Source organism: Alnus glutinosa, chromosome 7 (assembly GCF_958979055.1).
Source record: "Alnus glutinosa chromosome 7, dhAlnGlut1.1, whole genome shotgun sequence".
In the NCBI taxonomy this organism is placed as follows: Eukaryota; Viridiplantae; Streptophyta; class Magnoliopsida; order Fagales; family Betulaceae; genus Alnus; species Alnus glutinosa.
Window position 1 is genome coordinate 22,891,834 of NC_084892.1, and position 12,769 is coordinate 22,904,602.

General features: G+C 35.5%; 1 protein-coding gene across 4 annotated transcripts; it reads right to left on the minus strand.

Moving 5' to 3' along the window:
• Positions 1-1,748: 1,748 nt before the first annotated feature.
• On the minus strand, positions 1,749-5,003 carry LOC133872243 (APETALA2-like protein 3). Of its 4 annotated transcripts, none has more exons than XM_062309701.1 (10): positions 4,169-5,003; positions 3,983-4,008; positions 3,822-3,852; positions 3,618-3,705; positions 3,388-3,533; positions 3,166-3,210; positions 2,960-3,063; positions 2,700-2,836; positions 2,429-2,545; positions 1,749-2,307 (listed from the first exon to the last, which is right to left on the minus strand). In XM_062309701.1, the coding sequence occupies exons 1-10, from the start codon at positions 4,687-4,689 to the stop codon at positions 2,044-2,046; spliced, it is 1,479 nt and encodes a 492-aa protein (XP_062165685.1). In that variant the 5' UTR covers positions 4,690-5,003; the 3' UTR covers positions 1,749-2,043. The 4 variants fall into 4 exon arrangements, with proteins under 4 accessions (XP_062165685.1, XP_062165683.1, XP_062165687.1 ...); XM_062309699.1 differs by having other exon boundaries at positions 2,700-2,839; positions 4,169-5,001; XM_062309703.1 differs by lacking the exon at positions 3,166-3,210.
• Positions 5,004-12,769: the final 7,766 nt, after the last annotated feature.

Here is a 12,769-nt window from a genome sequence, read left to right on the forward strand (position 1 = left end):
ATTATTCACGAGGCATGGCGCACCCTTTAATAGAGTCATGTTGAATACCCATCGTGGAAACTCCAGAACGCCATCGATCGACAGCAAGGACGCAGCTATGCTTGCTGCTGTTGCCCTGAAAGTATCGTCAGCTTTGTACAAGATTCCTAGCCATGGCAAAATAGGGCGCAATAGCCATAGCATGGAGCCCAACAAAGCAAAAAAGAAGATGAACAAGTCATAGGGTCGTCGTCGTAGGCCGTAGCCATGAAGTTGGGGAAGAGAGTCTGACTCTGAGTTAAAGGAAGAGATATAATGCAAAGTACAGAAACCAGAAGCAGGCTTTTCACGCTGCCCGGTTGTACGAAGCTCATGCAAAGCCGAGGAACGCGGGAATTACTTTAAGCTAAGCTGTGGGACGGGCCGGGGAGCTACCCCAAGTCATACACGTGGCGTTCAGTTAGAGATACAAGGACGAAGAAAAGGAGGAAAAGAAGGAAAAAGGAACAAGACAATTACCATTCTGATCAACTCAAACTTCGAGGAAAATACGATTGATATGATTTATTTTATTTATTTATTTATTTTCAAGTACAATTTATAAAGTTTTATGGATGTTTGACAGACAAGCAAATCTTCCCGCTTAAACAGAGTTTTGATTACTCTATCTATTACTCCTTTTACCAGCGTTAAAAATTTAATGAATATTTGTTGGGTTAAACCCCTCCCTCTCCCTCTCCTTCTACCTCTCCCTCAACTAACATTTGCAAAGAGGTGCTCGTTATAGCCGCTAATAGTGATATTTGTGAGTGTAGAAAGCATTCAAAATATTCTTAATTTTAGATTAATTGTAAAACGATCTTTGAAAACTAATAGATAAATGAGTTTTTACCATGTATCATGAGTTGTGATTTGTGAAACAAATAACAGCAAGGTCAGTGTATTATGAGGTCTAAATTTGGATCTAAGATCATCGTTGTAGTAAAAGAGTTCAATGGGTAGGAACCTCAATGAAGAATTACTCCCCCGGTATCATTGTTGTTTTCCATAGAAGTACGACGTAGTTGTAACCTCTTAAGTTGGGCCAATTTTGTGTCTTTTGAGATAGATTTTTAGCAATTTTATTTTAAATAGTTAGCAATTCAAGTAATAAATATAATAGAGTTCTTATGAGGTTACTTGTCAGAATAAGTCTGAAGCAATTCATTGTCCTATTAGAGTTGGTGAGCTCATAAAAATTCTCTCACATTTACTGTTCGAATTGCTAGACAACAAATTGCTGGTATGCGAGAGATTTGTGGTAGACGGCGTTATATGCGTTTGGGTTATTGTAGGTGAGTTTCCATTAAATATATTAGTGTAGCCGTAGGTATATAGGTTGCATTAAAGCAAGGCCATTTTGCGTTGGATGTCCCTACCTAGATAATGATGGCACAATTCATAACTGCTTGGGCATTGGAGATAGGATAAGGCATCGAACAAATGTATTAGTGTAGCCGTAGGTTCATAGGTTGCATTAAAGCAAGGGCATTTTGCAAGGGATGTCCCTAACTAGATAATGATGGCAAAATTCATAACTGCTTGGGCATTGGAGATAGGATAAGGCATCGAACAAATTAAGTGAAACTGTGACCTAAAAAGCCTATGAGAAGAGATCTTAACAGGCACGCATAAACAAACCTCAAACATGACCAATATTTTGAAGTGAAACCATTTTCTCCTCAAATCATTTCACAGGACATTCATTCAGAGCCGCCTTGCGCAGATCGTTTATGCACCACAAGACTAGGCATATATATCCATGTGGAGGCAAAAAAAAATCCAAATATACCCATGCGACCAGGCTAAGGTCCTTAAGTTTGATAAGCTTTACATGGAAGAAAAGATTATCAACCTATTGAATCATATATTCATATAAAAAAAAAAAAAAAAACCCAGAATTAACAAACAAATTCATTTACAACTCCTTTTTTGTTTTCCTAGTTTGCCTACGTACCCATCTTCTGCTTTCAAAACAAAATAGAAGATTTCCAGGTTGTTCCCATGTTCTTCCTGGCACTGGTTTCAGCTCCTACAGTGGAAATGGGGGATACTTTGGTGGTGCGGGTGATCACTGATGGCAAAAAATGGTGGTTGATGGATAGTTATATTTGGAAAGGGGTGTTGACCAACAGCAGCTGGTGGCAAAGTGGTGCTTGTTGAAGGGAATCCTGATGATGCTGCAGCAGAGAAGAAAGGTACTTGAGTCGCCCCACCATAAGGATTGCAGATTTGCCATGGCCAATTTGGTGAGGTATCAACTTCCATCCTCTTCTCCGTTGCTCTTTCCTGTAAACAACAATGTAGTGGCATCATAAATTAGAGAAATGGGAAAGGGACCGATGTGGTTTTATTGACATCTAGCATGCAGGAAATTTATACTTGTAACGGTAGACTGAATGAAAATTACCTTATAGCTAGTAAAGAAACTAGAATCCACGCCACTCCAGATTGGAGGGTGCTCAGATGCCTTTACAGGTCCATGAAGCCGTTGAGCCCTTACCGATGCCGAGGCAGAATTCTCAATCTGCAAAAGAGCAATGACGGTTCACTAAGGAAGCTAACGAAAGACCTAACCCCACTTGTGAAGCAAACAAAGATACAAAATCAAAAGGACCTATTCGAAAAATACAAACGCAGAAACTTGAGAGAGGAATTTTACAAATTGATTGCAGCATTACCATTGGTGACATTCCATGGATAGCCATGTCCTCGCAGCCATGCTGAAAATGAAGACCCCCCGCATTGATATTCTCCTTTGCCCCATTAGAAAAAGAAGGGGGAGCAATTCCCAACTGAAGATCAAGGTTTTGATTGCCTTCTGTGGCAAATGAGGTAAGGATTTATTTAGGAAGGGTAAGCAATGTTTCTACACAACACAAGTAGTCCAGAAGACAAAGATAAGAACCAAACAAAATGAGTTCTGAACAACAAAAAGTACCTCCATTTTCGGCCTCAGCCATAATCTCCCCTTCATATGAGCTTGGTTCAAAGTTGGTGACTGCTTCCCTTCCATTGCATTTAATGGCAGCCTTGTCATATGCCCTGATATCCCGATAACAAAAGATCGTATCAAGTTAAATGCAAAACAGGTTAAATATTTTTGATACCCAGTACAATAGAGATTCCATATACAATCGGTAAGACCTTGCAGCCTCCATCTCACTATCGAATAGCCCGAGATAGATATACCTGCAGGGAAGCAATCAATGAAAACCAAGTTCCCAACTGTTCCCATAAACCTATTCAATCAACACTCTCAGTTTCTCCCTACACTATATAGTGGGAGATAATAATTTAAGATGAAATTTAACATAACAAGAAAGTACTGAAAGCCACATTCAGGAATGCAAAATTCAGCTGACTCACTTCTTGCCCAGAAACTGCCCCATTCGAGCTTCCCATCGCCCACATTTGTGAAGTGTCACTCCCCTATACTTGGAGCTTCCCCTCGAAAACCCAGTGCTCTGTCGCCGCAGGATATGCACGAATTCTTCCTTGGTAAAATTACTCATCTGCAGAGAAAATCATTGCTATATGACTAACAATCTCAATAAACAATTTCTGTTTCAAACAATAGGCTAAATTCATTCACCAACATGCTTAATATCTTCATCATATTCACTGATATTGAAATTGATATCTGCATCCATTCCACGAAACTTGATAGCAGCCCGATCATACGCCCTGAGATCAATAACCCAATTGCCATAAAACTCCCATTAGATTATCCCCGAGATACTTTCACATCAAACAATGAAACTACCATCACAATGTGAGTTCACAAACACAATTGTTTATACCTAGCCGCAGCATGAGCAGTGTCAAATCCTCCTAAAAAAATCAAGAAAACCCAATTAATAATCAAACACCGAGATTATTGTTACCGACTTTCTTTCTAACTTAATCAACAACCAAAACTGAAACAAAGAAAATAATTACTACGTGGCAAACTTTTCCTTACCCAAGTACACTTGCTTCCCACAATCCCTACACAGAAAAAAAGCACAATCAAGGCCCTCTTAAAACCAAACGAAAGTAAAACCACAGCGAAAACGATCGGAGTATACATAGCAAAACATTAATTAATCAGAGCTTTATAGTAAGAATGATTAAAATAACAATAAAATTACGGTTGTGAATCACTGACCAAATATGCGATTCCCATCTTCCAGTTCTTCGGTAAAACGTAACACCGCGATACTGCGAGCTCCGAGACCGGGGCCCCCGCCGACTCTTCCTCACCTGCTGTATCTGTGGCTGTGGCTGTTCCTCCGGTTGCTGGGCCACGATCCTCTCCTCCGCGCCCACTCCGCCGTAACTCGAGGTGAGATCCAGCCACTCCTTCCGCAAGGACTGACCGAACCCGAGCCCGGACCCGACCACGTATGACTCTTCCTCTCCGGCTCCGGTCGCCGGAAACAACTGAATGGTACGGTTGCACTTGTCGAGCTCTTCGGCGCTGCTATTCTTGAGAATGCTGAAGCTGTAGGCGAAAGCGGCGTCGTAGTTGGAGGTGGAGCCCTCGTCGCCGGCACTGACTGTGGAGGAATTGAAGCTTCCGGAGCTCTCCTTTGGGCTTCCGGGGAGTTGTCGGAGCTTCTCCGTCACCATTCCCTTGGAATCCGAGCCCGAATTCGATGAACCTACGCTCAGATTAAGATCCAGCATATTTTTTTTTCCTACTAAATTCACCTCCAAACAAATCGTCCCTTAAGAAAACAAAATTCTTAGCGTTACCGCAAACGAGAACTTGTAAAATAATGAAATTAATATCGGTGAGCGAGAGATTGTGTGTGTGTTTTTTTTTTTTTTCCAATTCCTTTCTCTCCGTTTTTGGTTTAGGTGAAGAGTGGCCGGCGAATTGGAATCATAGCCGGCTGTGTGATTTTCATGCAGAGAGAAAATCCTGTTGGAGAGAGAGAGAGAGAGAGAGAGAGAAAGAGAGCGAGAGTTGGTTTTGTGTTGTTGGTGGTGCTCAGCGAAGGAGCAAAGTACAAAGAGACAGACGGGAGGGCCACTGCTTTTTTTGGCGCGTGCTTTTACGGCACTCACTCACTCTAATCACTTTTTTTTTTTTTTTTTTTTTTTTTGTTACTTTGAAAACTCCACACTCTTGTACAGTAAGAGTAATTAAAAGCGAGGAGGGGGCCAGTTGGCCAAAAATTGTAAAAACATTTATTTTATAATAAGATTTAAAGGTTTTTTTATTTATTTTTTTTGTGAGAGGAATCAAGATTTAAAGTAAATGTCACTTGAAAAAAAAATTTAAAGTTGATGTTTATATAATTTTAATTTTTTAAAAGGCATATCAATATTAACTTCATATATTTCGCTAAATGTATCAGTTTTAAACTCTAGTATAAAATTGATATTATTAATTTTCAAATGAAATGAAAGATGATTTAGGGCATGTTTAAGATTGGGTTTAAAAATATAGCTTTTATAGTCAAAAACAGCTTTTGAAAAAAAAAAACTTCATTTTCAAGCTTTTCTTGAAGGTGCGTGTTTGCCTTTTCTTAGAAAAAATAAAAATAAAAATCAAAGAATTACTTTGTGAGGTTTTTATCAACCAAACCAATTTTTGTTTTACATAGCTTTCTGTGTAATTTTTAAGCTTCTTAACGCAATCGTAATCAGGCTTTTAGTCACACGAGTTCTCCTGCCTCATTTCTCTCCAAAATAAAACTATACGAAACCGATCCCAAACTCTCTCACGGAGGACTCGCACCTCGCCACCTCCTATACCCAAATAACCATTCCCCAACTTCTTTTTGGTTCTTCTTCTCTCTTTATTATTCAATTTCAACCACATTTTTTTTTTTGGAGTCTTGATCTTAAATCTACTGCAAGATCTCTATGCACTCACACCCCACACCCCTCCTCCATCTTAGACCAACTCTCTCTCCATCGATGATCCTTGATGCCATGTGAGTTTGCCATGCGTCGCCAAGGCGCATGGCCGGGCTACACTCTTCGATGCACATTTTGGTTCCTTCCAGTAGATCTCACGGTTCTTTATCCCTACTTATTTTTGGGATACAAGCGATTACGGTTAGTGATTATTGCTTTTAATTGTACAATCTAAAGCGGTTAGCGGTTTTGAAATAAGTTAAATAACCGCCAACCCAAAACCGCACCACATAACCACTATTTAGGTATGAGCATACCTTGGGCCTCTTTTTATGACTTATTTTAAATGATTTTTGAACTCTTTAGAGCCTATTTTAAATGGTATTTTTTTTTGTAAGAAAAAAAAAAAAATACGAAGTCGTTTTGGTATATTATTATTTTTTAAAATACATATAATATATTATATATAAGGGAATATAGTTAGCGGTTATCAACCTCCTACGCCTACCTTTAAAACTGCTAACCGCACCATCATAGACGGTTAACAGTTTTTTTCAACTACCTACAAAAACAGTTATACAATATTGGTTATTAGACGGTTAATAACCGCTCAACGCCCGCTTTTACAACCCTAACTCATTCGGCTCTCTCCCTTTGGAACTCTTTTGCTTTAAAGAAAATTGCAGATCTAAATTTGGACCTCATAATACACTAGCCTTGTTATTTGTTTCACAACTCATGTTATTTCTATGTACATTTTCTCTTTAATTTTCATCGTTCATTCTGTAGCTGATCTAAAATTAAAAAGCTTTTGAGTGTCTTGTTCACTCGCAACTTTCACCATGAATCTTTTCTACCAGCACCGCCAACAGCTTTTTGACTCTCACCTTTCATCTCGAAGATCCTCAAGAGCTGTGAAATGGGCTGCTCCAATTAGTCCAATGGATAGTATTAATTTTTATTTTTATTTTTTTTTTTTTTTTTTTTTTTTTTTCTTCCTTTGTACTGGTGTATTGGGTTGCTGTTGTAATATTAGTTTATTTTCTCTCTTTTTTTTTGTTGGGGGGGGGGGGGGGGGGGGGGGGGGGGTGTCTGAGTCAGACTTGTGGGAATCGAGTGATTGCGACTTGACTTTTCCCATTCTTCATTTTTCCTTCTTTCTTTAATTTAAGGAAAAAAAATAAAAGAAATGGAGGCATCTAATAAGAATAAGCGAGATCGAGTAGCACGCGTGTTGAAATATAATTTAAATTTGTGCTTCTATAAATTATAAATAATTATATAGTTTTTTGTCAAACAGTGTTAAAAATTAAAGGAAAATGTGGGGAGGATTATTAAATTTAATTAAAAAAAGAAAAAGAAAAAGGACTGATATGGCCATTTTTATGGTGACGTAGTCCCACTCGGCATATGCCATATCAAGGATAAACAAAAAAGTGTAACGTACAATTTGTACTACATCACGTTAATTTTTTATTATCAAAATCAAACTGGCAGAGTTATTTATTTATTAAATCCTTATTTTGTAATTCTTTTAATTGACAGAAGGAAATACAATATTGAGAGAGAGTAGGAGTCTTGTCTATTTTTTTGTTGTACTCTTAAAACCTAAAAGTGCGTGTGTGAGAGAGGAGAGTTTATCCGTGTATAAAGGAAGAGTAAAAGACAAAAAGAAAAAGAAGATAAAAAACACAATTATGGACATAATTATTAATTTTATTTTTTTAAAAAAAAAAAAAAACACAAAACTATACTGTAACCTATTTATATGGTTTTGTGATTTTTTATTTAATAATAATAATAAAAATTAATAATTATGTCAATATTTACATTATGAGGTGACAAGATATGATATCTCTCTAGAAATAACGTAGGTTAAGATTTGAAATTTTTGACATTTTATCATGTAGATTTGGGTAAGGTGCATAAAAAAATTTAAAATTAAATATGAACAGTTAAAAAAGAAAAAAAAAAGTACAAGTAATTTTTTTTTTTTTTTAACAGCTGTTGAAATAAATTGAGTAATGGAAAATTTGAAAATAACTCTATATTTCTATGCGTCTAAACTGGGTATAGAAAATGAATAAAGCTAGTTAACATAAGAAATACAATCAAGAAAACAATGAACAATATTACGCAAGGAAAATATTATAATATATTCTAACATCTCCCTTCAAACTTAAGGTTGTAATGTAAATGTCAACTTGAGTTTGAAAACAATATCAAGGAAACGTCCAGATGTATGTGCTTTGGTGAATACATCAGTCAACTAATCGATCAATAGATGCAATTGGACAAAGGTCGAAAGTTTCCTACAAAAAATGATGCACAAAATGATAGTTGATGCATTGGTAAAATACATAATTATGTGCAATCTGAACCACACTTTGATTGTCGGACAATATATGAGGGTAGATTTTTCAGGAACACCAATATCTTGTAGTAGCCAGAGTAGCTCAAATGTGGTGTCAGCGAGAGCACGGTACTCAACTTCAGTACTAGACCAGGGAACAACAGACTATTTCTTGCTATGCCAAGATATGAGAGAATCACCCAGTAAAAACACAATAACTCATTGTGGAACGACAGTCAGTTGGATCACTTGTCGAATCAGCATCTGAAAACGCATGTAAGTCTAATGATGAGTGAGAAGAGAAATGCACACCGTGAAACAATGTACCCTTCAAGTGAGGAAGGAATCAAAGAAAAACAACATAGTGAACTGAGTGTGGTGCGATCGTGAACTGACTGACAAGCTAGATGAACCTCATAAGCAAGATCCGATCTTCTGACAGTAAAATAGATACGACTCCCAACTAACTGTCTATAGAGAGCGGCATCTGGAAGTAACTTCCCATTGCTCGAAGTTTGACATTCGTCTCTAAAAGATGATCAACAATTTTACAATGAGTTAGTCCAACCTGTGAGAGGAGATCATACGCATATTTAGCTTGAAAGATATAGTAACCATTGGAATCAAAAGACACTTTCAATCTGAGCAAGTAGCTTAGGGAGCCCAAATCCTTCATCTTAAATTGTTGTCAAAAAAATATTGAAGATTACGAATGTCGACCGTATCATCTCCAATAATAATTATATCATCAACATATGGCAAAAGAAGAATAAGACCAGTATCATAACGCTAAATAAAAAAGTGCAGAATATAGGAGTTATAGACAAGCCTAATATGTACGATAGTGTAGTTGAATTTGGCAAACCAAGCATGTGGGGCATGTTTTAATCCATACAACGCCCGGCAGAGCCAACAAACTTTGTGTTGCGGATGAGTGTATCCAAGAGGAGACTGCATATAAACCTCTTCATGATCACCATTGAGAAATGCATTTTTCATATCCATCTAAAAAAGATCTCAATGACATACGAAGGCAACTGTAAGGAGAGGGATAGAGGTAAGTCAAGTCACTAGCACAAACATTTCCTCATAATCAATACCATATTACTGATTGAACTCCTTAGCCACAAGACGGGTTTCTTATATCGCTCAAAAGACCCATCAAATTTAGTCTTCATCTTATATACCCACTTATACACATACCAGCACCGTTTTTCTTAGAGGTAAATCAACAAAGTCCCAAATGTGAGTTTTGGTAAGAGCGGTAGGTTCTTCAGACACAGCTTTATGTTAAAGAGGCCCAGTACGTAGGTGCCTCACATAAGGAGTGAGGTTTGTGTAGACTCTAGAGTAGCAATGGAAAAATTACAATGATAATTATGAAGATGAGTAGAAAGAGCTTTTACCCGAATTAAATGAAGTGGTACTAGATGGATCAAGTTAGGTGCATTAGAGCTCGTCGTCTCTGCATCAAGATTAGTAGGTTTGGAGAGCCAATCAAAAGATACAGTTGCGAAGATACGTGAGGAACCATAGGGATCAAAAGAAAGACTCTATATCACTAAAGAACCTATGCTCTCAAAATGTGAATAAATCAATAAAATCAACCTATAGACTCTATATCACTAAAGAACCTATGCTCTCAGAATGTGAATAAAATCAACCTATAAAAGAAAATATAATTGATGTAGACAAGGAAATAAATTAGTCAGACAAATAAGGTAAATATAAGAATATATTCGGAAAATATTATAACAACAACAACTAAGCTAAATCCTTTGTCACTTTTTTCACATTTTTCAAAAGGGAGAATTTTGAAATACAAGAATATATGTTAAAGAGAATTGTTCTATTAAATGGATATGGTTAGAATAAAAATGGCTATAACAATAAATGATCAGATTGTTAATTGTTCGATCTATTCAAGTGAACTAGAGAGTCGATCTAGTGATTCCTTAAGTATATGATTTTTCATGCAATCTTACGTTTGACCCCTTTAATAATACCCCAGATTCCCTTCAACGTACTCCAGGCCATTTTCAAGAAATTATGCGGATAATTATTATCCTTAGTGAAAAGTTTTTCTGAAGAAAATTCCCATTCAATTAAATTGATATTTATTCTTAAAATATGTAATTTTTTACATATATTTTTAAAATGTATGGAAGAATCACATATTTGATAAACGTCGGCTTATATCCTTAAATTAGTCAAATGTTAAAACATTTAAATATTGGTTCGGGGGAAAAAACAAACTCACCAGTGGGTCCAAATTTTACACGCCGTCAACTACACAAAAAAAAACCCACCAGATATCAAAAAATTAATAGCACGCTTGATTCGCACGCATAAAATATACTTGTGTTGCATGTGATCCTTGAGGCTCAAAGATGATTTTGATTTGGCCTCTATTAATTTAAAATTTGAAAAAGAATAAAAATACAGTTTAGTTTTTTAAATAGTTATGATATGGTGCCTTTTTGTCAAACAGTTTTAAAAATTCATAACAAAAAATTAATAATTTTGCTACTTCTTGCTGATGTATTCCCACACTTGAATAAAAAAAAAAAAAAAAAAAAAAAGGAATTTTAATGAGAATTTACTAAATTAAGGTTAGTCTGGGACGGAAATTAATCTGGGCATTTTATCTAGTCACAAAATCATAAAAAAAAATAATTATAAGATGATAGTATTTTATAGAGAATTAATTACTGGTCAGGTGCTGTATTATATATGATTTTTTCTGTACAATTTTTTTTTTTTTTTAATAGGTGGATTTTGAACATTTGTTTGTAATTCAAATTTGGCTTCTATTCTACTCTAGCTAGCTAGTAACTTTCGTGGAACACAACAAAATTTTTCTTCTTAAAAAAAACATTAATAATTAACTCAAACATAGAACTATTAAAAACACAAAAATATTTTTCAATTTTATGTCGCATCTTAACACTATTTTCAAACAAAAAAAAATTAAAAAACGCTCCCCAAAATAAAAAACTAAGAAAACCCAATTTATTTATTTATTTTAAATAAGGCGGGCCGAGAAGACCAATTGTATGTAGTTATTCTAACCGGACGTGATCATAGTACGTAACACCTGCTTATTGAGAGCCACATAGGAATGGCTTAGACAATGGGAATCGTATGCGTTCTCTCAAGTGTTCTGACTGAACCATAATCTAACTCAGCCTCATCAGGGCATCAATGAGACCCATCTCAAGACGGCTAATATTAATAACATTAAATATTTTTATTTTAAAAGTTAAACTTTCATCTTAGTACATGTCTAACCACTTTAAAAATACATGTTTGAGGCCACTACACCACCGCCACGGTGAATGCTTTATTTAAAGCTTGTTGTGTTTTGATTTCTCGTATTCTTCAAATGTATGTTACATTCTTATAACTTAAATGTCATAGCGTGCAACACCTTTGTCACCTTTTTTACATTTTTCGAAAGCTGGGATATATTTTGCTTTTCTTTTCTTCTTTGATGACGAATATATTTTATTTTGCTTTTCTTTCGAGAAAAACACGTCTACTTGAAGTACAAGCTAGGTTAGAATGTTACTTAGAGTTGTTCAATTAAATTGCTATAGTAATAAAATATATCAAGGTGTAATTATTATCCTTTTTAGAGCTCTTCACTTTCCAAGGATTTTATACATAGTAATACAATAACGAGACTTTTTTTTTTTACTTATTCAAACATGAGAAAAGGGCAGGGGATGAAACTACTATCCAATCGAACCACAACGGAAAAGGCAGCAAATAACAAACACAAACAAGTATCAGTAGGCAATGGTAATCATTTATGATTCCAGAAAAATCATAAATGAGTTGGGCCTTTCCTGAGGCCGCATTAAGCGGTTTAAAATGGCAAAATGACTTAAAGAGTCCCGATCAATAAAAACAACAATCACCGGTAGATGGTTGTTCCTAAAATTGATGTGGATTTTAAAATTTTTATTGGTTTAATAGTAATTTTAAAAGTCATATCAATTTTGAGAGGACTTAAAGAGGACATAAATCATTCTTATAAAATTACTCTTTAATACTTTTGTGTCATTAAAAAAAAAAAAAAAAAAAAAAACAAGTACTAAGGAATACTAAGAGGTTTTAATTTGTGTCTTGTGTCTTGTGTCTGATCGCACAAGGCAAAAAAGTGTTAACACGTTTTTAATTATTGGCATGACACTCTTAGCTTGTGTTTTGTGTACAGAAGATACGTGATGGAAGTCTTACTTACATTTTACGTCTTCCGTCCTAAAAAGACAAAAATGCCTTTAAATATTTTTTCAAAGACAAAAACATTCTTACAAGTTTTTATTTTTTATAAAAAAAAAATAATAGATGGTCACTATGGGATTGGTGAAGACCCATGATCATTGTCGTTCTTATGTGGAGAACCACTATTTTATTTTATTTTTTGAATTTTTCTAATTTTTTTAATGAAAAATGCTGCATGCACTTTTAAGTGCATACTCTTCTTTACGTTGGAATGAAATTTAGCATTGAATTATGGTAAGCTCACTATTGAATTTT